Source organism: Aspergillus versicolor (genome assembly GCF_001890125.1).
Source record: "Aspergillus versicolor CBS 583.65 unplaced genomic scaffold ASPVEscaffold_1, whole genome shotgun sequence".
NCBI lineage: Eukaryota > Fungi > Ascomycota > Eurotiomycetes > Eurotiales > Aspergillaceae > Aspergillus > Aspergillus versicolor.
In genome coordinates this window covers 1,320,536-1,345,780 of record NW_024467524.1, presented here as the reverse complement: position 1 = coordinate 1,345,780, position 25,245 = coordinate 1,320,536, and the positions used below count along the sequence as shown (strand labels likewise).

At 51.0% G+C, this 25,245-nt stretch overlaps 11 protein-coding genes across 11 annotated transcripts; 6 read left to right on the top strand and 5 right to left on the bottom strand.

Annotated features, from left to right (window-relative positions):
- Positions 1-203: 203 nt before the first annotated feature.
- ASPVEDRAFT_58297 (F1F0 ATP synthase subunit delta) lies at positions 204-3,052 on the top strand (the record flags this gene model as incomplete). Its single annotated transcript, XM_040815415.1, has 6 exons — positions 204-541; positions 616-638; positions 738-868; positions 969-1,057; positions 1,122-1,211; positions 1,661-3,052. The coding sequence occupies exons 1-6, from the start codon at positions 410-412 to the stop codon at positions 3,050-3,052; spliced, it is 1,857 nt and encodes a 618-aa protein (XP_040662044.1). The 5' UTR covers positions 204-409.
- A 529-nt stretch (positions 3,053-3,581) lies between these two features.
- Positions 3,582-4,643, bottom strand: ASPVEDRAFT_48517 (transcriptional activator of ethanol catabolism AlcS; the record flags this gene model as incomplete). The annotated part of the gene is made up of 5 exons (XM_040814019.1): positions 3,582-3,898; positions 3,973-4,041; positions 4,112-4,266; positions 4,337-4,426; positions 4,474-4,643. The coding sequence occupies 5 exons, from the start codon at positions 4,641-4,643 to the stop codon at positions 3,582-3,584; spliced, it is 801 nt and encodes a 266-aa protein (XP_040662043.1).
- Positions 4,644-4,778: 135 nt separating this feature from the next.
- Positions 4,779-5,829, bottom strand: ASPVEDRAFT_229793 (uncharacterized protein). Its single transcript, XM_040809513.1, has 2 exons — positions 5,590-5,829; positions 4,779-5,509 (listed from the first exon to the last, which is right to left on the bottom strand). The coding sequence occupies exon 2, from the start codon at positions 5,487-5,489 to the stop codon at positions 4,914-4,916; it is 576 nt and encodes a 191-aa protein (XP_040662042.1). The 5' UTR covers positions 5,490-5,509; positions 5,590-5,829; the 3' UTR covers positions 4,779-4,913.
- Positions 5,654-6,436, top strand: ASPVEDRAFT_145787 (Zn(II)2Cys6 transcription factor domain-containing protein; the record flags this gene model as incomplete). The annotated part of the gene is made up of 2 exons (XM_040808070.1): positions 5,654-5,789; positions 5,846-6,436. 2 exons carry the CDS (start codon positions 5,654-5,656, stop codon positions 6,415-6,417), a joined length of 708 nt encoding a protein of 235 aa, XP_040662041.1. The 3' UTR covers positions 6,418-6,436.
- A 1,087-nt stretch (positions 6,437-7,523) lies between these two features.
- Positions 7,524-8,691, top strand: ASPVEDRAFT_121915 (zinc-dependent alcohol dehydrogenase; the record flags this gene model as incomplete). The annotated part of the gene is made up of 3 exons (XM_040805928.1): positions 7,524-8,174; positions 8,233-8,587; positions 8,645-8,691. 3 exons carry the CDS (start codon positions 7,524-7,526, stop codon positions 8,689-8,691), a joined length of 1,053 nt encoding a protein of 350 aa, XP_040662040.1.
- A 985-nt stretch (positions 8,692-9,676) lies between these two features.
- On the top strand, positions 9,677-11,323 carry ASPVEDRAFT_48515 (aldehyde dehydrogenase family protein; the record flags this gene model as incomplete). The annotated part of the gene is made up of 4 exons (XM_040814017.1): positions 9,677-9,735; positions 9,787-10,988; positions 11,049-11,118; positions 11,173-11,323. The coding sequence occupies 4 exons, from the start codon at positions 9,677-9,679 to the stop codon at positions 11,321-11,323; spliced, it is 1,482 nt and encodes a 493-aa protein (XP_040662039.1).
- Positions 11,324-12,157: 834 nt separating this feature from the next.
- Positions 12,158-14,741, top strand: ASPVEDRAFT_78049 (Zn(II)2Cys6 transcription factor domain-containing protein; the record flags this gene model as incomplete). The annotated part of the gene is made up of 2 exons (XM_040816482.1): positions 12,158-12,232; positions 12,297-14,741. 2 exons carry the CDS (start codon positions 12,158-12,160, stop codon positions 14,739-14,741), a joined length of 2,520 nt encoding a protein of 839 aa, XP_040662038.1.
- Positions 14,742-14,925: 184 nt separating this feature from the next.
- On the bottom strand, positions 14,926-15,576 carry ASPVEDRAFT_230775 (uncharacterized protein; the record flags this gene model as incomplete). The annotated part of the gene is made up of 2 exons (XM_040809516.1): positions 14,926-15,109; positions 15,178-15,576. Coding segments are annotated over 2 exons (408 nt in total), but the record flags the coding sequence as incomplete, so codon positions are not given.
- A 644-nt stretch (positions 15,577-16,220) lies between these two features.
- On the top strand, positions 16,221-16,602 carry ASPVEDRAFT_23291 (uncharacterized protein; the record flags this gene model as incomplete). The annotated part of the gene is made up of 2 exons (XM_040809533.1): positions 16,221-16,389; positions 16,451-16,602. 2 exons carry the CDS (start codon positions 16,221-16,223, stop codon positions 16,600-16,602), a joined length of 321 nt encoding a protein of 106 aa, XP_040662036.1.
- A 19-nt stretch (positions 16,603-16,621) lies between these two features.
- Positions 16,622-18,598, bottom strand: ASPVEDRAFT_157647 (questin oxidase family protein). Its single transcript, XM_040808545.1, has 5 exons — positions 18,262-18,598; positions 17,893-18,195; positions 17,446-17,805; positions 16,966-17,376; positions 16,622-16,906 (listed from the first exon to the last, which is right to left on the bottom strand). Exons 1-5 carry the CDS (start codon positions 18,413-18,415, stop codon positions 16,806-16,808), a joined length of 1,329 nt encoding a protein of 442 aa, XP_040662035.1. The 5' UTR covers positions 18,416-18,598; the 3' UTR covers positions 16,622-16,805.
- Positions 18,599-19,183: 585 nt separating this feature from the next.
- Positions 19,184-24,324, bottom strand: ASPVEDRAFT_78045 (UDP-N-acetylglucosaminyltransferase; the record flags this gene model as incomplete). The annotated part of the gene is made up of 4 exons (XM_040816481.1): positions 19,184-19,813; positions 19,877-22,496; positions 22,556-22,867; positions 22,934-24,324. 4 exons carry the CDS (start codon positions 24,322-24,324, stop codon positions 19,184-19,186), a joined length of 4,953 nt encoding a protein of 1,650 aa, XP_040662034.1.
- Between the last annotated feature and the right edge of the window lie 921 nt (positions 24,325-25,245).

Here is a 25,245-nt window from a genome sequence, read left to right as displayed (position 1 = left end):
AAACGTTAGATAATTAGAGAATTGCACAAGGGCGAGTGCCAGACTTGGCTGGAGGCAGTATCTTGAGCGGCAAGTCTTCTCGCCCTAGCCGCTCACATTCCGATGACCGGCGAGGCAGCCGGGTACCAGGAAAGAGTAGAGCAAGTTCAGACCGTGTAAAAACAATTTTTTTCGAAAATATTTTTAAAGTATTCTGTCTATTGGCATTCTCCGCCATTTCAGAATTCAGGTTCACTACGTACTTGTAGAGGTACAGCAGTCCGGCTCCAGGTGTTTATTTGTCCATCACGTGAGCGGGAAAGGCGCTAGGGAACAACCGGCATCCGAACGTCGACCTTTGCACCTCGCAACTCCAAGTCCAAAGCGGGAGACTGACCCATCACCACCTTTCCCATCCCTCAATTGCAAGATGAGCTCCCTCCGTTTCGCTCGCTCTGCTCTCCGGGCTCGTCCCGCTGCCTTCCGCGTGCCTATCCAGCGCAGAGGCTACGCTGAGGCCGTCTCCGACAAGATCAAGCTTTCCCTGGCTCTCCCTCACCAGGTACGACTCCCTCCGGCGGACGTCCTCTAATACCTTGATAAAGCCTTAGTACTAACAAAGAGTCTTGCCGACAGACCATCTTCCGCTCCGCTGGCGTGTATGTCACCTAACTACCTACCTCCTGAACCTGCGCCTGCGCCCGTCGGCCCGGGTTCACCCTTCCATCGCGCCCTTACTGACAAACCTTATCATTCAGTGTCCAGGTCAACATCCCCGCTGAGTCCGGAGAGATGGGTGTCCTCGCCAACCACGTTCCCTCCATCGAGCAGCTCAAGCCCGGCCTTGTCGAGATCATGGAGGAGGGCGGTGCCAGCAAGAAGTTTTTCCGTACGTCCGGTCGCCGACACAGATCAAATCTCACCCGATATGTGTCGAATCAAACAACATGTGTGAAATAAGTGATATAACTAACATGCGTCTCGGACAGTGTCTGGTGGATTCGCCGTTGTTCAGCCCGACTCCCAGCTGAGCATCAACGCTGTTGAGGGTTACGCCCTTGAGGACTTCAGCATCGACGTAGGTCTTCTCAAACCCGGTCTCGGTGGACAACAAGGCTAACGTACTTTCTTCGCACTTCCAGAGTGTTCGTTCCCAGATCACCGAAGCCCAGAAGATTGCTGGTGGCAACGGCAGCGAGCAGGACATTGCTGAGGCCAAGATTGAGCTTGAGGTGAGTGATAGATAACTACAAGTCAGCAGGCGCGTTATTGAACAAGCTGACCCTCTCATAGGTTCTTGAGAGCCTGCAGGCCGTTCTGAAATAGATACCTGATGTACATATCCACTCGCGCTTTCAACTCTGAACCTGTAGAATTATAGCAATTTTTTGCGACATTTTCGTCATATTGCGCTTCTTTCAATAACAGTACTCTTTCTGTTTGGTCATAGCCGACTGGGAATTTTAAGTTTAAGGCACTTGCCTTGATTCACGAATTTGGTTGCTCTTTCCTCAACGGCTACACTCCACATCATGATTTCCCCCATAATTCGGTGCAGTTCGCTTCAACCCCGAGCTCTCTGGTTTTCTCTAAATTGACATCTACATGAATGCGCAATCTGAGTTACTTTTTAGGGACCCGTTTTCTCATCGTGTTCGATCACTTAATTCTCTCAACGCAGCGAGCGCCACTCTATACCATGATTGAAGACTTGGCAACGGATATCACGACTCCATTGGCACATGAACGAGAACCTTTAGAGGAAAACGACGTCCCCGGCGGCCATTCTATTGACAGCCCTCGAAGTTGGCACGTAAGGACCACACTTTCCGAACCACTGGGATCCGCTTCGGTGTCTATGCCTCAGAATCGTTCGCACAAGTTTGGCCGTTTCAGCAGTGATGACGCCTACAATGACTTTCTCTTCACTTTCCCCAGACTATATCCAGACTTAGCTTCCGAAAAAGACCCTTTCATCGATAGCCGTGGAATTCCTTTGAATCCACATAATACACCGATATCTCAGAGTGGCCATCAATCTGAGATTGGATCATTCGAGAAATATAAGCGGCATGATCCCTCTCCCATAAAGTCTGATAAGCGTGCGCTCGGTCGACTGGGTAATACCGCCAGATCAGACGGCAGCCAACTCACCTCTCTTTCCTTCGGCAGTGAAGCAACATGGAGACCGCCGAAACCGCCCAAGCCTTCTTTTCTCTCTTGTATCGATAATCCACTTCAGAGAGAAGCCACGAACGCCCAGCCGCCCTTTCGAGCAAAGAGGCCTGGCAGAGGTGACGAGAAAGCCTTGCCAGAAACCCCTTATCGATCTTTACCCTTACGAGCGAGTCGGGACTCTAACCAACCCATTGAGCATCCTGCCACTGACCAGGGTCCGGACTGTCGGCCAGCGCGACCAAAACAGTCGTGGGAAACTAAAAAAGTTGCTCCACCCCGGTTCTTTCCTCTGCAATTAACGCGTCAAGAGTTAGAAGCCTTGAGCGCCCCGCTAAACAATCCAAAAATGCCATTTCCTGCTCCTATACCGACGATAGAAAACCTTCCTCTAAGACGAGGCGCTGTAAACTCTGGCCGGTACGAGGCCGGCCGATCTCAAGTTGATGGCGATAACTCTTCGAGGACCGGATTAAATCGGCCTAGGGCCAGAAAAGAGTCGTTGAACGACACTCTGTGGGAACTTTCGCGGAATATCTTTGAGCAGCTCAAAATGAACGCTTTTCATTACTTTAAACCACGGAAACAAGGTCAGAAGCCGACCGTGCGAACCACGGTCACCATTCCATTCGTTTCAAGGTGCGAAACTGGCCCTGAAGAGCAATGTCAGTTCTCTGCTGGCCTCGTTGATGGCACGTACATTCTGCAATTTGATCTGACCCTCCCACTACTTTCCGTCCATCGCACCGCTTCACTTGCAGCTGTTATCCGCCATCGTATGACTTCCAAAATTGCCCTAGTGGCTGCTTTCCTTGTGCGGGATCTCATAAAAATTACAACCCTGGTGCTCCTTTATGTGTTCCGAATCGATATCGCAATTGAAATGAAACGGGTATAAAAAATGGGGTTGACAAGGCCAATGTTGAAAGATAGAATTACTATTTTTTATCGCTTGAAGGGACGCAGAGGACGCAAGATATACTGCGACTATTATAATATTAATACGCCGAAAAGCATTGTTTGCACTAAAACAGCTATATATAAGCTCAATCCTGACGCACGCAAAAGCGTGGGATAATTATGTTCACCATTTGCTTTTCTAAGAACAGGTGCATGCTATGGGGTTTTAGCTATCCCTTCGCATCAGTGTATCAGGCGAAACGAAATGTGAAATAATCAAAAATATACTCCCCATAATCCCAACAGCCACCGCAGAAGACATCCAATCAAGATGTCCGTCAATATCTGCATATCCAACAACCCTATCCAACCAGCCAGTCACCTATCTGCACCTCAACCACAAGACATAGACATCTATGCCGTAGCCTCGACATCACGCTGCTCGGCCCTTTCCGTACAGTCAGTACCTAGCAACCTTGTACATACCCAATCGAGTACAATAAATAGATAACGGAAGCGCAATAAACTCACTTATTGGTCTGGTCAGGCCAAAGCGCAACCAAATCCCCAACTGGCAACTTAAACGGAAGCCCAACGGAGTCAAATAGCTGCGCGATCAGGAGGTAGAAACCAAGTAGACTTGCGACGAAGAGACATGCCCCGGCGCCTATCACGCATCGATTCCCAACGTCGGACTCGCCCTCGCCGAGTCTCCAGTAGCCGGCGGAGAGCATGAGGAAGACCATGAGCAGGGAGAGGAAGATGAGGGTGTAGACGACGTTTGTGCGCAGGGCGCAGACCATGAAGATGAGCATGAGGACGGCCATGGTTATGAAAAGGAATGCTGTATTTATCAACGTCATTAGTTAAAGATATGCGGATTCCATAACCATAAGGGCAATTTAGCTTGGGTCTTACCGTATGTATTCATGAACCCAGCGCTGGTGAGCCCGGCGCTTGTATCGGTTGCTGACGAGGAGTAGGGGGCTATAAGTAGAGTCAAATTTTGTAAGTAGAAAGGCTACGCAAATTGGTAAGGGCATATTCAGGGACTGACCGGCTGCATTGAAAGAGGGAATCATGGTGGCTGCGAACGCAAACCAGAAGCCACCGATGGTACCGAAGACAACGCAGGGGAAGGTATTTCCAAGGATGAACTCGAGGACACTCGTGATGAGCAGGAGAAGGCCACCAAGAAATATGATGGGGCCGCTTTTGTTGTAAGTCAGTCAGGGGATGGCAATGTCAATTTCAATAGAGACTTTGGTACGTGGGTTCTTACGTGAATGCAATTCCGTTTCCAGTCGCTCCTCTCCAGGCCATCAAGCAGCACGAGAGAGGAGTTGTAGTGATGACAAAACCCCCGAGTGCCCTAATCAGTTAGTTCTCTGCAACTGCATTATAACACGGTAGACTTACAATGGTGTCGGGTTTCCCACTTGCTTAGCCAGGCCGGACTGGCGCTGCGTCATGGGCGTCAAGTACAGCCTCTCGAACTGGTCGGCGGACAGGGTGACATGGGTAGGGACTGTGGAAAGACCCTGGGAATAACCCTTTGTCTCCCCATTCTGGCTGGAGTCGCTGGCCATGTTGTACTGTGTCAAGTGCAGTTGCAAGGGGATAGAAGGGAAGAAGGGAATATACAAGAACTTGGGGATTAATTTCCAAAGGACGGAGCATTACGGCCTTCAACAACCGGGGGGGTTTGGCTGTATGCACTTTTATATCTTTTTATATCACTCTCAAATCACAACATAGCCCTTGAATTGGACACGGGAGAAAGGAAGACGATCCTCCCCCGGTCATTCTCGTGAAGTAACGAACCCCTTGGAAGCTGGAACCCTAGCTACCTCTGGACTTTAGTGACTACGCAGGCAACTCCTCAAGTTACAAGACTTGTGGTCCACTGGGCACTCATTAGCCAATAAAACCAGTCGACTGGCACGGAAGAGCGGAACGAAAGGAGCAAGGGCATGCCAGCCAGCCAAAGTTAGGGCTGGGCCTGAAATGCGGAGAAAGCTCGACAGCAGCCCAGCAACCAGCAAGCCGAAACCGATCAGCGCAGTAGCATGGTGTAGGTGTCCGTTTGCGTGAGATACCAAGGCACATGACCTGCGGCCATGACGATCGTCTCCCTTTTGTTCCGCCTTTTTTTCTCGCTGAGTTGTTGAGTTGGCTCCTGCTATGCGGGTCCGAGTGGTGTATGCGGAGCCGCATGGATCCTGGTTGGACTGCGTATGCGGTCTAGGGGTCAAAGTTTGGGTCTGGGCGAGCACCCGGCTCCCGCACTGCTTCTTGCGGGGATCCGGGGGTGGCGATCTGGTTTGGACTTGGTTGCGTTCATGCAGCTTGGTCGTGTGTGGTGGTGTATCCAGTGGCATGCGGACCCGGGGTAGCTGGAGGTAATCTCGGTCGGTGGGAAGCTTGAACGACATCTACTGACTGGGACTGGAGACTGGAAAAGGGCAAAGGGAAGAGATCCTCGAGTTAGCAAGTCTTAAGTAGAAACAATATAACTGAAAGAACGTTGTCAACCTTGGCATATAACCACTTCGCAAAGATCGTCGCTTCATCCTCCCTTGCAAAAGCACTGTTTAAAATGGCCGAATCGGTTTTCAGAGCCTCGAGCACACAGGATCCAAAGCCCATCACATCCAACGCATTCGAAAAGTCGCGTCCCCGAAAAAAGGCCCGAAGATCCTGCTCGAACTGCCAACGCGCACACAAAACATGCGGTACGTTTCCTCATACTACCCTTTTCATCCCAGGTAGGTCACTGACAGGTAAACAGGAAACGAACGACCATGCAACCAATGCGTGAAGCGCGGAATCGGTCTATCCTGCGTCGACGGAAACCGAAAGCCACCAAAGTACCTTCTCTGTGACCTGGAGAAGCCCGGCCCGTCTGCACGAGTACCGCAGAAGCAGATTAATAAAATTATTGAGCCCACAGATGACTCTGCCTTTGTTGAGTTCATCGACCCAACACTTCTCCACGGCGAGAGTCCAAGCTCGGGCCTCGAGAACCAAGCCACGATGAGACTATATTGGGATGACAATGGGAATATCAGTCCCATTGGGGGTTCCAACCAGTTGAAAAGTCCCCTGTCTGAGCAGGACGCAGGTCCTAAGACTCCAGAGGATATGAATATGTGCGGAGGAGTAGAGTTCCAGCCACAGATTTTCAATGGGGATGGCTACGATGGGCGCTCTCATGGTGGTATTCATGGCAGGAGTCCAAGCCATGGGATTTCGATCAGTAGTGGCTGGTCAGAGACGTTCTTCCCCTGTGGGGTGGATGAGGAGACTGAGGGGGTGAAAAGGATGGCGAGGAGTGCAGAGTATGGGTTGGCATTGCTTTGATTTGGCGTTGGCTTTTCTGCTTTAATGATACCTTGATGGCTTGTGTTTATTCTTGTATAGCTGAGTGTACCATCAAGTAACAAATAATCACCCTTCATGGAGTGTTGATGTGGAAGACTGGCCTGCAAACAGATGGTTGTTCCAGGCAAAGTTCTAAAATGGCAGGCAGTGTTCCATGGTCCCTTCGCTCCTTCCACAATAGTATCTTTCAACCTTCAACAATCAACCTTGGATCGACTCTACCACCTCTACCAAGGTACCCAGCCTCTACCAAGGTCCTTGTTCCAGGAGAATTTAAGAATAGGGCGATGAAGGTAAAGCATATTTTTCACTGGAGCTGGTCTGTGGCGACAGGTTGGCTTTGCCCTCAGAATGCAACTTTCCAACGAAGCTCGCGCCCCGGATGCAGGGATGTCTGCCACCTTTCCTAGCAAAGCTTGACCTTCAGCGGAGACGAATGTCAACAAAACTGCTCTGGCGGACTGGAAGCGACCTCTCCGAAAAGTTATGCTTTGCAATGGATATTCTACATGGACCTGATGGAAAGACCAGAAATGCTCCCGAGTGCACAGGGCAAAGAGAGCACAAAGTGAGACAGACAACCCGACCAGCTCTGTATTCGGCTTCGGTGAGCCGTGAATTGAGAATTGAGACTGGAACCTGAATTGAGTTATCTGACGATCGGCCTCCGCATCGGCTGCGTCTCTCTCTGGACCATGCGGAGCCGCACTCTCAGCACCGCGGAGTGAGGGCTGTCCATTGGATCATCCCCCCAAAGCTTTCCCCGCAAGCTATCCACGCCTCTGTACTCGAGGCCATCCAGAACCACAGAGTCTGGTCTGATACATCGAGTTCTATTCCGGTCGCCCGAATAGCATCGACAGATGGACTTGGGGCGAGAATTGAGACGAGAATGGAGATCAGAAGCCCCGCCGCGCCTCCCTTACCCCGGAGACCCCATTCCGATGGGCTGAGGACTATATAAGGACCCTCGTCATCGATTCAAGTCTCACTATCTCAATCATCAATCTATCTCGGTCTCTCAATCTCAGTTTCAGACTCAGACTCACATTTCAAAAACTCTCACCCCCTACCCAAACACCAAAATGTCCCTCCCCCAAACTCAATGGGCCCAAGTCGCCGAAAAAGTCGGCGGCCCCCTCGTCTACAAACAAATCCCCGTCCCCAAGCCTGGGCCCGACCAGATCCTCGTCAAGATCCGCTACAGCGGAGTCTGTCACACTGACCTCCACGCCATGATGGGCCACTGGCCTATCCCCGTCAAAATGCCGCTCGTGGGCGGCCACGAAGGAGCCGGCATCGTCGTCGCCAAGGGCGAGCTCGTCTCCGAGTTCCAGATCGGCGACCAGGCGGGTATTAAGTGGCTGAACGGCTCTTGCGGGGAGTGCGAGTTCTGCAGACAATCCGACACGCCGCTTTGCGCAAATGCGCAGTTGTCCGGGTATACGGTTGATGGGACGTTCCAGCAGTATGCGCTTGGTAAGGCGACGCATGCGTCAAAGATCCCCGAGGGTGTACCGCTTGATGCGACGGCGCCTGTGCTTTGTGCTGGTATTACGGTTTACAAGGGATTGAAGGAATCGGGTGTTCGTCCTGGTCAGACTGTTGCAATTGTTGGTGCCGGTGGTGGTCTTGGGTCGCTTGCGCAGCAGTATGCGAAGGCTATGGGGCTGAGAATTGTAGCTATTGATGGTGGTGACGAGAAGAAAGCTATGTGTGAGAAGCTCGGAACTGAGGTATTACCACCTACGGCCACTCATTTGTTGATATGGAAATGCTAACAAAGCCGTCTAGACCTTCGTCGACTTCACCAAATCCAAGGACGTCGTGGCAGATGTCAAGGCCGCCACGCCCGGCGGACTCGGCGCCCACGCTGTCATCCTGCTTGCTGTTTCCGAGAAGCCCTTCCAGCAGGCTTCGGAGTATGTTCGCTCCCGCGGGACTCTTGTCGCGATTGGTCTGCCTCCGGACGCCTACCTCAAGGCCCCCGTTATCAACACTGTTGTCCGCATGATCACCATCAAGGGTAGCTACGTCGGAAACCAGCAGGACGGTGTTGAGGCTCTAGACTTCTTTGCTCGTGGCTTGATTAAGGCGCCTTTCAAGCTTGCTCCTCTGAAGGATCTTCCTAAGATCTTTGAAATGATGGGTATGTTACTATATCTGTTTGCCCTTCTGTTGGCTCGGTTGTACTAACAGATAACAGAACAAGGAAAGATTGCCGGTCGTTACGTGCTCGAGATTCCCGAATAAGCCGTGGATTAACGAAATAAGTTTACCCCAAATCAGATTGAATATATCTATTATCATTGATGCGGCATTGCCGCAGTGGGAATTGTGGAGGGTTGTACATAGCTGAGATTACGAGTTTCGTTTCGTTTTTTGCAGAACATGCACATATCTTACGAATTGCAATTGAATCTGATTAATCCAAGAAACTTCCATTCCTCATTGTAGGTTTTATCAAAGCTTTGTTTCCATACCATCTAGCTGTCATCGAACCTTCATTAGAATGTTCAGGTCAGGGAATACGGATCGCCATCAATATGAGATCCTGGAGATCTTGTAATTTGCAGGAACGAAAGTTTAAGCTTCAGCTTCAGATTTCCCAGGGTCAGTATGAAACACGAATTAAAGCCAGTCCACCAAGAACCAGATGTAGCTGCTGTAAGAGATAGTGAAGGTTAGCGTCAAATGTAGCATCACTCGCATGCCTTAGCGATCAAGGATACAACCGATCAACAAATCATCATAATCCAACGGTAGATACACCTGATGCATAGGTGCCCCAGTGGCTGTCATGTTTCTCCCCGTGATGCGGACGAAGCTAGCTCACGAGCTATGCTCCATGCATGCAACATCGGAGATCCCCAGGCGAACGCCTGGGATCCGCATCCGCATCCGCACCCCGGGCAAAGGGAAACGCACTCAAGCGGAGCAAGGGACTCTGGGGAAAACACGGGGCAGATGCGAGTGTATGGGGAAATGATGCGGAGATACCGTAGCTCAAACCACTGAGAATAGACCTAGTAGGCGGCTCCGTATGCAGCGAGAAATACCGGACCGGCCATTATCGACACATACCCCACGGGCCCCCACTGTCGCATCTTGCCCGAAGATTCTCGTCTCGAGTACTCGGTCTAGCAGGCATCTAAAAGGCCGTTGTTGTCCCGACGAATGAGGGAAACACTGTTCAAGTCTCTTACCAATCTCACACTCTTATCATTTCATCTCAACCATGGCTTTGTCCCAAACTATCAAGACTCCTGCGGTCTCGTATGAGCAGCCCTTAGGACTGTATGATTACCACGCACAATTCCACTCTAAGCGTCACTAACATTGTACAAGATTCATCAACAACGAATTCGTCAAAGGCGTTGGCGGCAAAACCTTCGAAACAATCAACCCTCACAACGAGAAGCCCATCGTCGCCGTTCACGAAGGCACAGAGAAAGACGTTGATATCGCCGTGAAAGCTGCCCGCGCAGCACTTGAAGGCGAATGGAAGCAGGTCACCCCTTCCAACCGCGGCCGTCTCCTCACCCGCCTCGCCGACCTCCTAGAACGTGACAGCGACACGGTAGCCGCCATAGAAGCCCTCGATAATGGGAAGGGTGTGTCGATGGCCAAAGGTGATGTCGCAGCCTCGGCAGGATGTCTTCGCTACTATGGCGGCTGGGCAGACAAGATCTATGGTCAGACAATTGACACAGACACGGGCAGCTTGACTTATACAAGGCACGAGCCCGTCGGTGTCTGTGGGCAGATTATTCCGTGGAACTTCCCGCTGCTGATGTTTGCATGGAAGATTGGGCCGGCCATTGCGACGGGAAATACAGTTGTTATGAAGACTGCGGAGCAGACGCCACTATCAGCTCTGTATGTGGCTGCTTTGATCAAGGAGGCGGGGTTCCCTCCAGGCGTGATTAATGTCATTTCAGGATTTGGAAGAACCGCAGGTGCGGCAATTGCTTCGCATATGGATATCGATAAAGTCGCCTTCACCGGGTCGACCCTTGTTGGCCGACAGATTCTGCAGGCAGCAGCAAAGAGCAACTTGAAAAAGGTTACGCTCGAACTTGGTGGCAAGTCGCCGAATATCATTCTGCCCGACGCAAATCTGGAAGAGGCGATTGGATGGGTTAACCTGGGGATCTTCTTCAACCATGGACAATGTTGCTGTGCGGGCTCGAGGATCCTTGTGCACGAAGCTGTCTATGATCAATTCCTATCGCTGTTCAAGAAGCGTGCTGAGCAGAACAAGGTTGGGGATCCGTTCAATCCTGACACGTTCCAGGGCCCACAGGTGTCCCAGGTGCAATATGATCGGATTATGGGCTATATCGAGGCCGGAAAGAAGGCGGGCGCCAAGGTCATCACTGGTGGCAGCCGACATGGTGGCGAGGGGTATTACATCCAGCCGACGATCTTTGCGGATGTTGATGAAAACATGACAATCGTAAAGGAGGAGATCTTCGGACCGGTCTGCACGGTGCAGAAGGTCCGCAGCGAAGAGGAAGCGGTTCGCATGGCAAACGACACGAATTACGGTGAGAATCCAACCTTGACAGCAGTAGGTGTATAGGATCATGACTGACCGGCCAAAACAGGCCTCGCTGCCGCCGTCCACACCACAAATATCAACACCGCCATCAGGGTATCAAACGAAATCAAGGCTGGGTGAGTTGTCTCTTGAAACTACAGATCTCAAGCCTCCCCTAATGACTCGCACAGAACCGTCTGGGTGAACAACTACAATACGCTGCACTACCAGATGCCGTTTGGTGGCTTCAAGGAGTCGGGTTTGGGTCGCGAACTGGGATCGTACGCGCTGGAGAACTACACGGAGATCAAGACGGTCCGCGTACAGCTTTCGCAGTCGTAGGCCACATCGTATACTAGTATCAATTCATAGTTAGTGGTCGTGTATCTGTTTATGAATCAACGAAATTTGCAGTACTCGCCAGGGTCTAAGCTTAAGACGAATATTCCAATTTAGGAAGGCGCGAGGGGCAACAATTGGAAGAGTAAAACTGGAAGGAGCGGCGAGACCACGTGCCGAGCTTGTCGAGTCGAGCAAATCAAATCGTCTTGTCGGAGGAACAGACTTTGCGCTAGAATATTTCCGTGGAGGGCTCGCCGTTATTATCGTATTTCCCCGTTGAACCACGACATGTCAGGCTCTCGCGTCCAGCCGAGAACGGAGGCAAGGCTGGATCGTCCCATCAAGGCCTGTGGAAGGGCCCGGGGGAGGCCACCAATCCGGGGATGTCGAGCAACGATCAGCATTCGCCGAATCAACGCACCTCTCATTATTTAGCTCTGATTAGTGTGATGAGCTCTTATATCACTCCGACACCCGCTCGCTCTCGTCCTTCGTCCCCGGCAACTGCTCCACAGACTTGGAAGACACCTCTCGGCTCGGCACCGTTCTCGCCCATCGGTTCAATCCGCCGACTTTGAGGCTTCAAATCCCCCAAAGATCCTTGGAAAATCTATCTTCGCCCTCCAGATTGGGCAGCTGAACGTATCGCCGCCATACCGGTACCCCGACCCCACGCTAGGCTTCCCCACCCGGACCCCGCACAGTTCGTGATCTCCTTGGGAGGAGCTGAAGCTGGGTGCCCCTGCGACAAGTTATCTGCGTCGGGATCCCGCTTTGTCTCTTCATCTCCTCGGAACCCAATGCAGAAGTCGTTATAAAACTCGGTTGCTCGCCATGGATGACCCTCGTCGCCGCCAGTTTCATAGTTGTGACCCCTGTCGCAAGGGCAAGAGGCGCTGTGATGCTCCCGTTTGTGGCCATCTCCCACTCTTCTTTTTATCATCGGCTAATTCTGATATCAAATACTTCTTAGAGCAACCGGGAAAATGGTAACTTTGATTCTTGCACTAACTGCAAGCGATGGAAGAAAGAGTGCACATTTACCTGGCTCTCCTCGAAGCCAGCGAAGCGTGCGGACCCCAAAGGACGAGCAAGACTGAAACCGGGCGTTTCGACTACTTCTAGCAAACCTAGTACTGTTAGCGACCCTAGCACTACTAGTAACCCTAGTAGTAATAGCGGTGGGACACCTCCTGATCCAAGTCGCGTTGTCCCTTCCATGGTGGGCTCCTATAGTGCCCTCGTGGACGAGGGACCGCCATCTGCTTCGCAATGGTATCCTACCAACCCCAATGATATGTTCGCTTCCTCAAATATTGTACCCCCTTCTTCATCCTTGCTTCCAGGAGGCACCGTTATTGGAGACGGGCTGGGCCCAAGTGGTGGCTCATCCGGTTTATTCTCGTGGAATATGAGCGTTCCAAATGACTGGCAGGTCAAGGATGTGACTGAAGATCCTGGTAATTCGTTTAGTGGACTCGAACCTGAAGCAGTTTTCCCTGATCCTACTCTACCAAATGCCCTTGACAACACATTCGATGTGGTCCAACAACTACAAGACTCATCCTACCCTTCCTCTTCCTCTTTTGAATTCACACCCCCCGATTCATCAACGGTCGAGTCTAATCGGCGGGAAAAGAAACAAAATCCTCAATGGAGCTTTTGCCTCGCTTCCGACAATACAGCTGATAAATATGCTCGTTCAACGATGACGCGCAATTTGATCCGTATTTACCACGACAGTATGGAGAACGCGTTGTCATGCTGGTTGACGGAGCACAACTGCCCTTATACCGATAAAATAAGCAGCCTGCTTCCATTTAATGAAAGAAAGGAATGGGGTCCCAGCTGGTCGAACAGGATGTGCATCCGGGTCTGTCGGTTGGACCGCGCATCCTCTTCAATACGTGGCCGAGCGTTGAGTGCGGAAGAGGACAAGACCGCAGCCCGGGCTCTCCACCTGGCCATCATGGCATTTGCCTCACAGTGGACTCAGCATGCTCAAAGAGGGTCAGATTTATACGTCCCCGCCCCGATCGACTATGACGAGCGATCTATCCGGAAAAACGTTTGGAATGACGCGCGCCACGCCTTAGAGCACTCGACAAGGATACCCTCTTTCCGCATTATATTCGCAAACATCATATTCTCATTAACCCAGAGTCCTTTGGACCATAGTCAAGACGAACGCCTAGGTCAGCTGTTGGAAACTGACGGTGCGCCTTTCTTTCTTGAAACCGCCAATCGCCAGCTTTACAACTTTAGACACAAGTTCGCCAGACTCCAGCGGGAGGCACCTCCCTCTCCAAGTGTGAGGGAGCTTCGGAGGGGGTCGGTAGGATCGACAATGACTGATGTACTTGAGATGCCGACGTCTTCTGCTTCTGAGTCTCCCCAGGTCGATCCGATTCTCGATAGCCAGGACCACCGCACTACTCTCGGTCTTATGTTCTGGCTGGGGGTCATGTTTGACACCTTGAGTTCTGCAATGTACCAGCGACCATTAGTGGTATCAGATGAGGACAGCCAGATTGCATCAGCCTCGCCTCTGATAGCCGAACCGGAAGAGCAAATCGACTTAGACTGCTTTAATATCCCCCAAAACGGAGTGCGTAAAAAGCAGGACGTATGGGGCGACTTTTTCCTCCGCAGTTCCCTTGAGCGCCAGGAATCCACACAAATACAGATAAGATGGCCATGCTCCTATGAAGATGCTGCGGCCGTTCTCTCCGAGGCAACACCCGTCAAAGTCCTGCTTTACCGCCGCATCACACAACTCCAAACCCTAATATACCGAGGGGCAAGTCCTGACCGACTTGAGGAAGCCATTCAGAAGACTCTCCTAGTCTATCAGCACTGGAACTCCATATACCAGGGCTTCATGCTCGACTGTGTCGCTAACCACGAATTCCTCCCTCCTCGTATTCAATCGTGGTACGTGATTCTTGACGGCCACTGGCATCTCGCCACCATGCTTCTAGCAGACATTGTAGAAAGCATCGACAATGGACGGCTCGGTTCGAAGCTCGGCCGCGAGGCTCGACAAGCCACAGACTTTGTCTCAAATCTACGAATTGATAATGCATTGGCGGTCGGTGCCCTTGCTCGTTCATCACTACACGGACAAGACCCCGTCATGCTCCGCTATTTCCACGATTCCCTTAACGAGGTGGCTTTCCTCGTTGAGCCGTGGACAGTTGTTCTCGTCCATTGTTTCGCCAAGGCAGCATCTATCTCGCTGGAAAGCATACATGTTATACCTGGTGAGCCCATGGACGTATTGTCGGAGAGATTCCGGCAGAACTGCGAGTTCTGTATCTGTGCGCTTCAGTATCTTGCAAGGAAGTCGGATATGGCTTTCTTGGTGTCGCGGAATTTGTCCAGGTCGTTGGATCTGAAGCTTGGCCGGATACCATGAGTTCGACGATGTATGAAATGAATTTAAAAATGAAAATGACAAGACATCTATGTAATGAAACTAGGAAGTTGTATTGGTATATGGCTCGACAAAGCTGTTCATTCGTTTTAGCCATGTTAGCTTTAAGCCCCTAATTCCTACCATCAACAAGCAAAAGAGTCAATAAACTGAACGGCCATGATCTATCCACGATCCTTCAACTGTCTGTCTTCCTATCAGTCTCTGTCCTAGCTATATGACGTCATTTAGTGTATGGCCCCCAAGCACTGCCAGCGCCCGGCAAGACGCTCCCATATATAAAATAAAAGATTACCATGGCATCGACAGACTACTATGTATTTCATCTGTATGTGCATATACTAAGTTATCTAATACCGAAATTACTACGAGCCTATCCCAATTTAAACAAAAACACAACCTAACAGTGACCACCCACCATGGATGAAGACAAAACCAAATCCCAGCCCTCAGCCTTGACCAAAGAAATCTCCTCCTCCTCAACATTAAACCCAGAGTCAGAGCCAAAACAAACTACCTCCTCCAAGCGTCCTGACCCCTCCTTCTTATGGGGCGTGACGCCGTCCGCAGGAGCAAGCATGACCCGGGAGGTCGACAAGGACCACCCCGTGCACAAGATCCCGCTGGAGAAACAAGAGAAGATGAGGAAGAAGGGGATTAACCCTGTGCTGAAGGCTGAGATGGATGAGAAGATGAAAGGTGAGGGAGGGTTTTGGACTCGGGTTGGGATGACGGCTATGGGAGCTGGGTGGATCAAATGAGATAGAGATAGACTACTTGGTGTCTGTTTTTGTACATATGGACCGCTGCCTAGCCCAAGTCTTGTTGCTGTTAAGGTAGTGGTGGTCGCGGTAAGGCTGACAGGGTGCCTAACTTACGATGCATCTACACGTTGCTCATTCTCCATACTCTGGTCAAAGAAACAATTGGATCTCGCGGGGAATGTTGCATTTTCCACAAGAATAGTGCAACATCGTCCCCCCGTGGCTATGCTCTGGTTGCCTGAAACATAACATCCCCAAAACTTGGTTTGTTGAGTCTCGGTTCGCGACATGCAGCCTCGACAAAGGCAGAATACGAGGACTCCTTACATCACCACTTACCCACTTTTCCTCGTGTTGACAGTCCGAACCCAAAGGACAGGCTGTGTCTTTGGAGACTTCGCTTGCCACGATCTCCGGTTTCAGCTGTGCCGAGCCGGCAGGAGGCCTTAGTTGCTGATCGTATCTGTTCTGTATACTGTCAACGCCACGTCAATGGACTTTGCGAGTTAAAAATAGGCTGAACCGAAGGAAATAGGAGAGAGTGAGGTAGCAGCAGCCAGAAAGTATGCACAATAAAAGGTATATAAACCCGCTTCAAGTCCGTTGACTTCCTCAGCATCAACACAGCAATCAATCAACCAGTCAATTAATCAATTAGTATCCCAAACCAATCCACTTTAATACCATCACAATCAAAATGCGTTCCACCATCCTCGCTACCGTCGTCGCCTCCCTCGCTGTCTTCACCAGCGCTGCCCCTGCTGAAGACAAGCGCCAGATCTCAAGTGTGTCGCTCACCTTCTACGGCGCGGATGGCCAGAAATTCAGCCAGACTTTCAATACCGACGGCCAATCCACTGATGTCGGTAAGTTTTTTTTACCTCTCTATAACAGCAAAATTCCTGTATTAACATCGACTGTCTCTAGATAACTCCCTGGTCGTGGAAAAAGTCTACAACCCCGGCGGCGCCATCTGCTCAGTTTTGGGTGTCAACGGAGATGTCTACTCTGTTCCGATTAACACGCACGAGTTGGACAAGCCACAGGCTATCAAGTCTGCTAGCTGCCACCACCTGTAAGGATATTTAGTTTGGGATTGAGGGTTAACGGAGTATTGCTTTGTCTCTTCTTATATAAGAACTTGATATGTCGATAGAAGACAAGTTGTGTTATTATTGAATCCAGTAACTATTTCACTCATCAATGTCGTTATTTCATGATCAAATAAACCATCAAAGGTATAAAGAGTGGAGATTGGGTTTCATCATGCATAGGCCATATACTATAGCCTGGCTCGATCCCCAATTTGCACCCAGGCCTCGTCGAACCCCGTCGACCGAACCCACATAGGCTCTTCTCCCTCGCCATTCACTGAATCATTGACTGGACGTCCAATTAGTCACTGATATCTCACAGTCCAAGGAATAAAGAGTGGATCTTACCCATATTTCCAATCCTCAACCACGCATCCCCCGTAATCTTCAGCCCTAACTCCCCCGCCCTCCCCTCATACGGACGACAAACGCTCTCTCCGTTCCTCAACGCACGTATCAACTTGGAAAGATGCCCGTCATCCCGCGGATGTCTATTACCCCGGGCAGTGATTGCATCCCAGTCATTCGAGACAGGGTATTTGGTGATTTCATCGAGATACAGCTCCGGTGCATTGCGGGAGATGTACAGCAAGAGATCCAAGCGTCCTTTGGCCTCCAGCAGGCGGAGCTTCGTGCGCGTGTCGAGAAAACCCAGCGCTAGGATCTTAGTGAAGAAGATCGACGAGTTAACCGAGTGGATGTAGAAAAAGTCAAACTTGACCTGTTTAGACGGGCGTTGGGCTGCAGCGGTGAAATACACTATACCAGTCAATCAACACTTATATCTTTTGAAATGCAGGAATGGAAGTGGATGTTGTTCAGACTCACAAGAAACATTCACCATCTCCACAAACCGCTCCCACATCTCCTCTTCAGAAACCGTATACTGCGACGCATATTTGAGCATCTCCTCCGGCGCACGCAGGAGAACCCCGTCGCGCAGTTTATTCCCGTCGTCAAAGCGAACCGAGCTGGCTAGTTTCTTGTCTGCGCGCGCCTCTTCAAGCAGCTGCAGCATCGTCTTGTTCGTCTTCTTGCCAATCCCACCAGCAGCCTTCTCAATGGGGAAGAGATACTTGAGCCCCGTCCAGTCATCGTGCACTGCTGTCTGCGCGAGTGCTTCAGCCACGATGGCCGGCTGGTTGAACTCGAGCCCGAAACCAAGATGGATTATCGGATGGAGGAGGCCTGTATAAAATCATCATTAATCCTTCTCTTGTAAAAAGGCAAATGGATGAACAAGGTTTGTTAAACACGGGGTAGTCAGGTACATACCACCGAACAACCTCGCCATCAAACTCTCCGCATTCTCATCCTCCTTAAACAGGTACTCCTTCAAAACAAACTCGACACCACCCCGCTGGATCTCCTGCTGAAAGAACGCGAGGAAATTCGCATAATTGCCCTCGTCGCCCAGCGCCTGTCGGAACTTGCCTTTGTCGTGAAGCGCACGCACTACATCCTCATTCACGGCCAGTGCAGGCCGCTGATACGCCTTATTCCGCTCATAGGCAGCGCGGATCTCATCCGGGGTTGCGCCCAGGGCGTAGATTGTTAGTATGTGGTGCGGGATGTGGTCTGATGCATGTTTGTTAGCTTCACTAGCACACGTGGCATGCATCCTCCATTACTAGGGGAACGTACTATGAAAACCCATCTCATTGAAGTAAACATGATGCTTCTCCAAGTCCTCCTGCAAGACCTCGCTTGCTGTCCTGGCTGACTCCGGTGTTATCCCTGTGCTCCAGGCGCCGGTGTCGGATTGTGGCGAGAGATGGATTTTCGTTGCGGATGCCATGTCAACAATACCTTAGTAAGTGCGATTCTTATTCTACGTCACTGAGGTATTCGAACGTACTCAGTGTTCAGTGACAATTAAATAGTAGTCTGTCCAAAGCCTAGACAGGGTATTATTATTATAGCAAAGCTGGTTGGTTGGTAATCAGAACGGGGATCAGTTACGTCACATTCTGCACCTCCGCACTGTTCAAGGTCACGGGTCCAGGTCTCGTATACAAGGTTCCCCTTTAGCACGGATCTAATAGGTAGAGTGGTTCAACCAGGCTGAATAAATTAACTGATCGTGCTAGTTCGTTTAGTAATGCTATGCTAAACGGAGAGTGTCTAGACCGTTCCCAAACGCCTACCGAACCCTATCCGTGTTAAAGATACCGATATCTCATCATAAGCATCGTCCAGAACAAGAACAACAACACAAACGAATCAGGCCTAAAGTTAACCAGCCAGCTGCAGGTCCAATCCCAACAATCCATCGCTTCGCTAGCTACCAGCCCAGACTCATCCAAACGCCAGAATGCAAATACAATCCCTGTTCTACAGCTGTAGCAGGGTCATGGTATGTGTGAGGCATGTTCCACAAATTCAACAAACCATAATAAAAAAAAAAAAAAAAAAAAATTAAATAAAAAAAAAAGCTCTCGAGCCTTTACGAGCAGAAACATTCCATCCCACAAACCCAGACGGTAACGGTAACGACAGCAGCAAACAAAAGAAATCCAAACCAAACCAAATCAACGCTCATGGGGTATATTTCAAGATGCGCGCATCACAACCATATGTCACCTTCTTCGCCATTCACCCATTGATTCCACACTCGCTCGTAAGCGTCTTCCAAATCACGAACCCAGCGGTTGGTGTCAAATAAGGAGCTTCTCCATCGCTCCTCAAATAGCATTCTGCGGAGCTCAAACAACCGGCCCCGTCCTCGTCCATCGCTCTCGGGCTCGTAGTATAGACTCCGGCATAGGTGGCTTGCTTTGTTTTCGTAATCTTCATCAGAGGCGGCGATCAGTTCCTCGCGCGCTTGGTTCCCGGACTCGTTCTTCGGCAATGCACTGTTGAGGATGCTGCTTGCCATGCGAGAGCACATCTTGTATTTGTAGCGCGGGAGAGTCAAGAGCGGAGTGCCGCTCCACAAGACGTCTGTTGCGGTAGTGTGCGCATTGCACTCTGGTGTGTCAAGGAATAGGTCCAAGATCTTTGCTCGCGCGATGTGGGTATTCTTAGGCGCAACATCTGTAAATACAATCCGAGATGCTGTCTCCTCGCCCGCCCAGGCTGCAGCAGTCTCCCTGAGGTTTTGCTCCCCAAGATCGGGAAAGCGAAGAAGCCAAAGTACCGCATTCGGGATTCTCGCGAGAATTCGCAGCCAGGTCCGGAAAGTTGTGGGCTCAATCTAATAAATAACTGATTAGCTCTGTTCGTCAGGATGAATCGAGGATAATAAAGGGGAAAATACCTTATAAAGCTGGTTGAAGTTGCCCAAAATGATAGTATCATCGCTGAGATTAGGAAACAATTCCTTTCTCATCCGCCAACGTCTCGTTTGCTCGTGATCCCAAGCAATATACGAGTCTTTTGCGTCAGGCGCGCTCTGTCGGTGGTCACAACAGAAGAACGTATCCCGAGTATATACTATCTTCTCTCCGTACACCCAGTTTTCGGCTTCTTCGCCATGGTCTTCTTCCAAAGATCGATCTTCGATCCTCGTCAAGCGATTTCCTGGTGAGAGGGTGTCCGGAGGAATGGACAACTTGTCGGCAAGAATGTAGTCACACCATTCCGCACCTAATGTTCCCGCGAATCCCATGAAGGACATGTGAATTGGGGCTGGCCTCGCAGCGAAAACCTCATTGCGTGCACCTCGCGTGTAGCCGTTGAGGTTAATGAGGATGTGAATGCCATCCTCGACTATCTGCCTTACGAGCCGTTCAACGGGCCATCCACTGGCATCGTGGAACACGGGTGCCTCTTTCTCAATCTGCTGCCGATGAATCGACTTGTCGCTTGCGGTGGTCGCGTAGCAGTACGCCTTGACTTTGGTCGGGTTGTGCAACCCAAACACCGACTGCATCAGATGGGCAAGTGGGTGGTTGTTGAAGTCAGACGATACATATCCAACCTTGAGGTATGGGTTTGGAGGAGCTGGCGGTGGGTAAACCGTCGGCGGCAACCATGGTGACCGCAGGGTTGAGCAAGATATACGGAGGCCATTTCGCTGAGAGATCTGTCGAATCTGCTTCGCCGAAAGTGGGCAGGTGAACGTATGAAACGGAAGGACGGTGGGTGCGTTTGGTGCCGATAAACCACCAGGTAGCTGTGGTCGTCGGTATTTCGACGATGGGTATTCTCTGCCATAGATGTAACGGTCTTGATACCATCGCCATGTAATGGCCCTAATCACGCGTTCCACGAGCTTAACAATGCGAGAACCCTCCCACTTCCGTCCAGCCCAAGACTGGAGCATTGCAACAAGGGTTCCCGCCGCAGATCGACGACGACCATCCACCGCAGGAATCAACTGCGCACACAGCTGCTCGATCGTGTTCGTTGTCAAGAGGCCACGGCCCCAGTTTTCGCCTTCTTTCAGCTGTCGATCGACAATGTCAACCACACGTTTGATCCACCCAGAGCCCGCATCAATGCCGTACGAGTCACGAAGCATGCCTTGGTCGTCCACATGCCAACGATCCAGGAAGCCGAATGCATTGGCGATACCTCCGCGGCCCATCCAGTTGCACACCGAGTTGAGGGCATTAGCCAACCCGCACACGGCCTCTGCAAACTCCGGATTCACTTTCACGGCGCGCTTGTAGTATGAGATTGCGTCGTTGACTCTTCCGGCATCTTTAACTGCATTCGCTAGGTTCGCTAGTGCAATATCGAAGTTTCCATCACACTGAACGGCCTGCTCGTACATGCGGATAGCCGCTTGCAGCTGGCCGATATCCTTGAGTAGACTGCCGAGGTTCGTATATAGGTGAGCATGCCGCGAGTCGAGATGGAGCCCATAATTGTAATAAGCTAGGGCTAGTGACACTCCGGTGCCAGGAATGACTCCAGGAATCTCGGGATGCTGCATCTCCCCGCTGGACCGCGCAAGACCCTTTCCAGGCGCGTTGTTGTGGATACCGGCAAGCAAAATCCCAACGTTGTTTGCGGTAGACGGGCTCGGCTGAAGGGAGAGCGACAAGTAGTATAGAGCGAGGATGTCCCGAACACCGGGTGCAGATCGAGGAGCACCGTTATTATTACTATGGGCGCTTGACATGCCGTCCTGGTATATCTTTGCGAGTGAGAGTAACGAATTGCTTGTCGTGGATAAAGCAGCCTTCCTTGCCAGGCCTTCGGGCACATATTTGATCCCTGGCGGTGTTCCACAAGGAGCAAAGACCAATTTTGACGTCTGGAGTGCCTTGTCGGGGTAGAGTAAAATGGTCTCCTGCGGATCGTGATGGTCGGACCCCGTATATCCGCTGCGTGAGCCTAGCGAAAACGCGGAGAAAATCTGCTTGATGAGACTTTGAATGCCATGACGCCTTCGTCCCGCACTAATCAGAATAGCATCCTCAAAGGCTACCGCTGCCGCGACGTAGTCACCCAGGGCATATAGCATGTTTCCTTTGGCGTGAACAAGCGCTAGTATCCGACCGTTGTCGCAGCCCGAGACAGAGTACCCACTAGAGCCATAGCCAGCAGCAACGCCTTCTCCAGACTTGCGATTAGCAAAGGCCGACCGGCTGAAGTCATCATCGTAATCAAAGGCGGCCTTCTCATATGATCCCAGGTCGGACGCACTGGAGACTCGACTATCGGCGTCACTCTCGGTTTCGCTAGCGTGTTCGTCGGCTTTGAAACAGTCGCCGTTCTTAGACAACCGTAGAGAGTTCTGCACAAAGTCAATAATGTTGACTGCCTCCTTCCCACGCTGACTACTGCATAGAAGGCCAATAAGATGTTCAACGGCTTCAAAATAGCTCGGGCGCAGTTTTACAGCGCGAAGCCAATTTTGCAATGCCTCCTCCCTCCGGTCCAAGGCCAGCAGCGTGGCTGCAAGATTAGAAATAGCTTCGACGTGTCTAAAATCAGGTTAGAAGGTTTAGGGTATTGGAAAATTCGGAACGGCAAAATAACTTACGCTGAATCGCGTGCAATGATTCTCATATACCATCGCATCGCCTTGTTATAATCGCCTAGGCCGTAAGCGAGACATCCACCGAGAAGCATTCCATCAATCCATTCCCAACCACTTTCCATGCAAAGATGTGACAATAACTCCAGTGAAGATGCCGCATTGATAACCGTTGTGTTCTCACTCAGTGAACTGGAAGAAAAGGGCGAGCCCGATATAGAGTTCAGACGGCCCGTATGCCGTAATCTTTCAACCAGGTGATTACTTCCCGTTAATTGTTGGAATTGTGAAGCAGAACGGCGGTCATAACGATGACTTCTATTTAAGTTAGTATCAAAATCAGTTCGCGCAGTAAAGCAAAATATCAGAGCGGGGAAACCATACTGGCCCGAGGGATAGCTATTATGTCGAGAAAATTCAGGTGCAGCGGAATGTGAAAAATCAAGGCCGGGCTGGCGTGGAGGCTTAGGGTAAATGCTAGGTTTCAGGATCCGTTGAGTCTGCCCATCTTGGGTGGCATTCGAAGCACTATTGCGGCGTGCTCGGTGGATAGACGCGAGAAGATCGACATATACACCATGCGCCCATGAGAGTACCTTTTCCTTGAACTCTGCGTTGCCTGCCCTGGTACCGAGAACCGGCTCGGAGCTTTGATATCCACCATTTCCAGAAGTACCAGACCATGACGCAGAAGGCTCATGTAACGGTGGTCGTGTCGAGAAACCAGATCCAGAGTTGTTTTGGCGTGTATGGAACGGTAAAACACGTTGGTTGTTTGAGGTATCAAAGGTCTTTTGCTCCGAATGACGCGGAGGGAAATTGTTTTTCACTGATCCATCAGGGTTAAATACGCCCAAGGGGTTTTGATTCCAATCCCCGAGCTCCAGATTATTTGATGGGATAGCACCCATGTTGAAAGTTTGCTGCCCCGCATCGAAGAATTGCGGGGCGGAATGGCCGAGCGGATTCGCAAAGGGACTTTGTTGGTTTAAACGGGGTTCACGAAACGCAGCAGGGCGATATGGAATGTAAGCGCCATCCGGCCAGTACGGTCCATATGGTGCAGTTCCTGCGGACGCCGTGGGCCCAATGCATGGCTGCAGGGTAGCCGGGAGCACCGTAGGGACATATGCTCCATTGTGCCAATAGAATCGCTGTTGAGATCCTTGCATCGGTAAAGTTTGGTTGAGCATCGAGTCAATTCCTGCCGCACCGTTCAACGACCGTATCCAACTAATCCCATTGAAATTCTGTCCCAATTCCTCCGCCATAGCGTTGCCGCGACCTGGATCAGTCTTATGCATGGGTGGAAAGTTCAATTGCTGGGCTGTTGACGATTGATCCAGGGTGGGTTGTTGCCAGGAGTCGATCGGAAAGCCGGTTTGGGGGGAAACCAACTGGCCCGAGTCCAACTGCGAAACCAATATATGCTTCGACGCCGGTTGAATCGTCATATCCCCCGGTGTACCATCGTATCCAGCGGCAAGGGTTCCGTTTGGCGTTTTCCTCCTCAACGCATGTTCCCCAACATTGTTCAATGTCAGCGTCGCCGAGTGAGTGGGGTCGTGAATACCAGGACGTTGGACGGGGTGAGGATACTGCAGTCGAGTCCGGGGGACCGATTGGTACGAGTTGTGGTTAGCGAAATCATACTGAGGAAGCGGCGCCGCGAATGGATTGTCCAAGCCATAGTTTCCATTGTGCGATTCGGTTTCGTGATATCGATTTAGGTGGTGTGGCTGAACTGGCGGGAATGGCGCCACGGAGGGTAACATGTTGGACCCTGGCACCTTTCCTGTTGCTTAATTTTCCACCACGCTGCCCAAATCGGTGACAATTCGTATATCGATGTAAGTGAGATATATAGAGGGGTGAAGGAGGAGAGAGAGGAAGTCTCAAGCGAAAGAAATGAACGACGAAGAGAGGGTAGGGAATAATAACGAGGCAACGCGGGGAGGAAGTGAGGATATAGATTTGAGATATAAATCAGGCGACGACCCAAGACAGAGAGAGCGGTCAATAGAGTCGGGAGACATTCAGATCGGATTTATCGACAACGAGCATCCTTCTTGAAACGCTTCTTACACCTCATCCTGGGCCGAGCCAACACGGTTGAAGACTCAATAACACCCCCAACGGGCTGTCTCGGGGCTCGACATGAACGCGAACGGTGTTGACAGGCTGTAGAGAGGATCCGATCCAAGAAGCAGGAGGTAGTTGTCTGAAGAGGGATGACGAAGGAGCGGAGTGACCAAAAGTCAAGTATGCTTGACTGTTAGCGCCGGATTCCAAAGGTCGAGGGAAAGACACGCAGGCGATCCGCTCGGAGGGGCGCTAGTAGGGAGGATGAGATGAGGAGATGCAAGGGAGTGGAAAGGGAGCAGAGAGTCACAGCCCAAGTCGGAAGAGTGACGCAGGCGCCCGCAAGACACGATCAGCAAGAAGACAGGAGGCGCTTGGCAGCAATGCTAGTTGAATGCTGACCGTGACGACGGGCAGAAAGAGGGGAGGAAAACAGTCGGTCGGGAGGAACAGGGCGAGAGCCAGGATAAGGACCAGGATGAATATATTATTCTCGAGAGAATTAATACGAATCAAAAACAAAAAGATGAAGATCGGAGGAAGGAAAGTGGACTGCGTTAAAAGAGAGTGGAGGAAAAAGGCTGGACATGGCACCAGTAGCTGATCACCCAGCT

Bases quoted from the DNA above. Each gene is read 5' to 3' on its own strand.
- ASPVEDRAFT_157647 (XM_040808545.1), bottom strand. From the start codon at position 18,415: ATGGCATCCGCAACGAAAATCCATCTCTCGCCACAATCCGACACCGGC. The intron at 18,196-18,261 runs GTACGTTCCCCT...AACATGCATCAG, and splicing joins CAATGAGATGGGTTTTCATA to ACCACATCCCGCACCACATA. The intron at 17,377-17,445 runs GTGAGTCTGAAC...TGACTGGTATAG, and splicing joins GGAGATGGTGAATGTTTCTT to TGTATTTCACCGCTGCAGCC.
- ASPVEDRAFT_229793 (XM_040809513.1), bottom strand. From the start codon at position 5,489: ATGTCGTTCAAGCTTCCCACCGACCGAGATTACCTCCAGCTACCCCGG.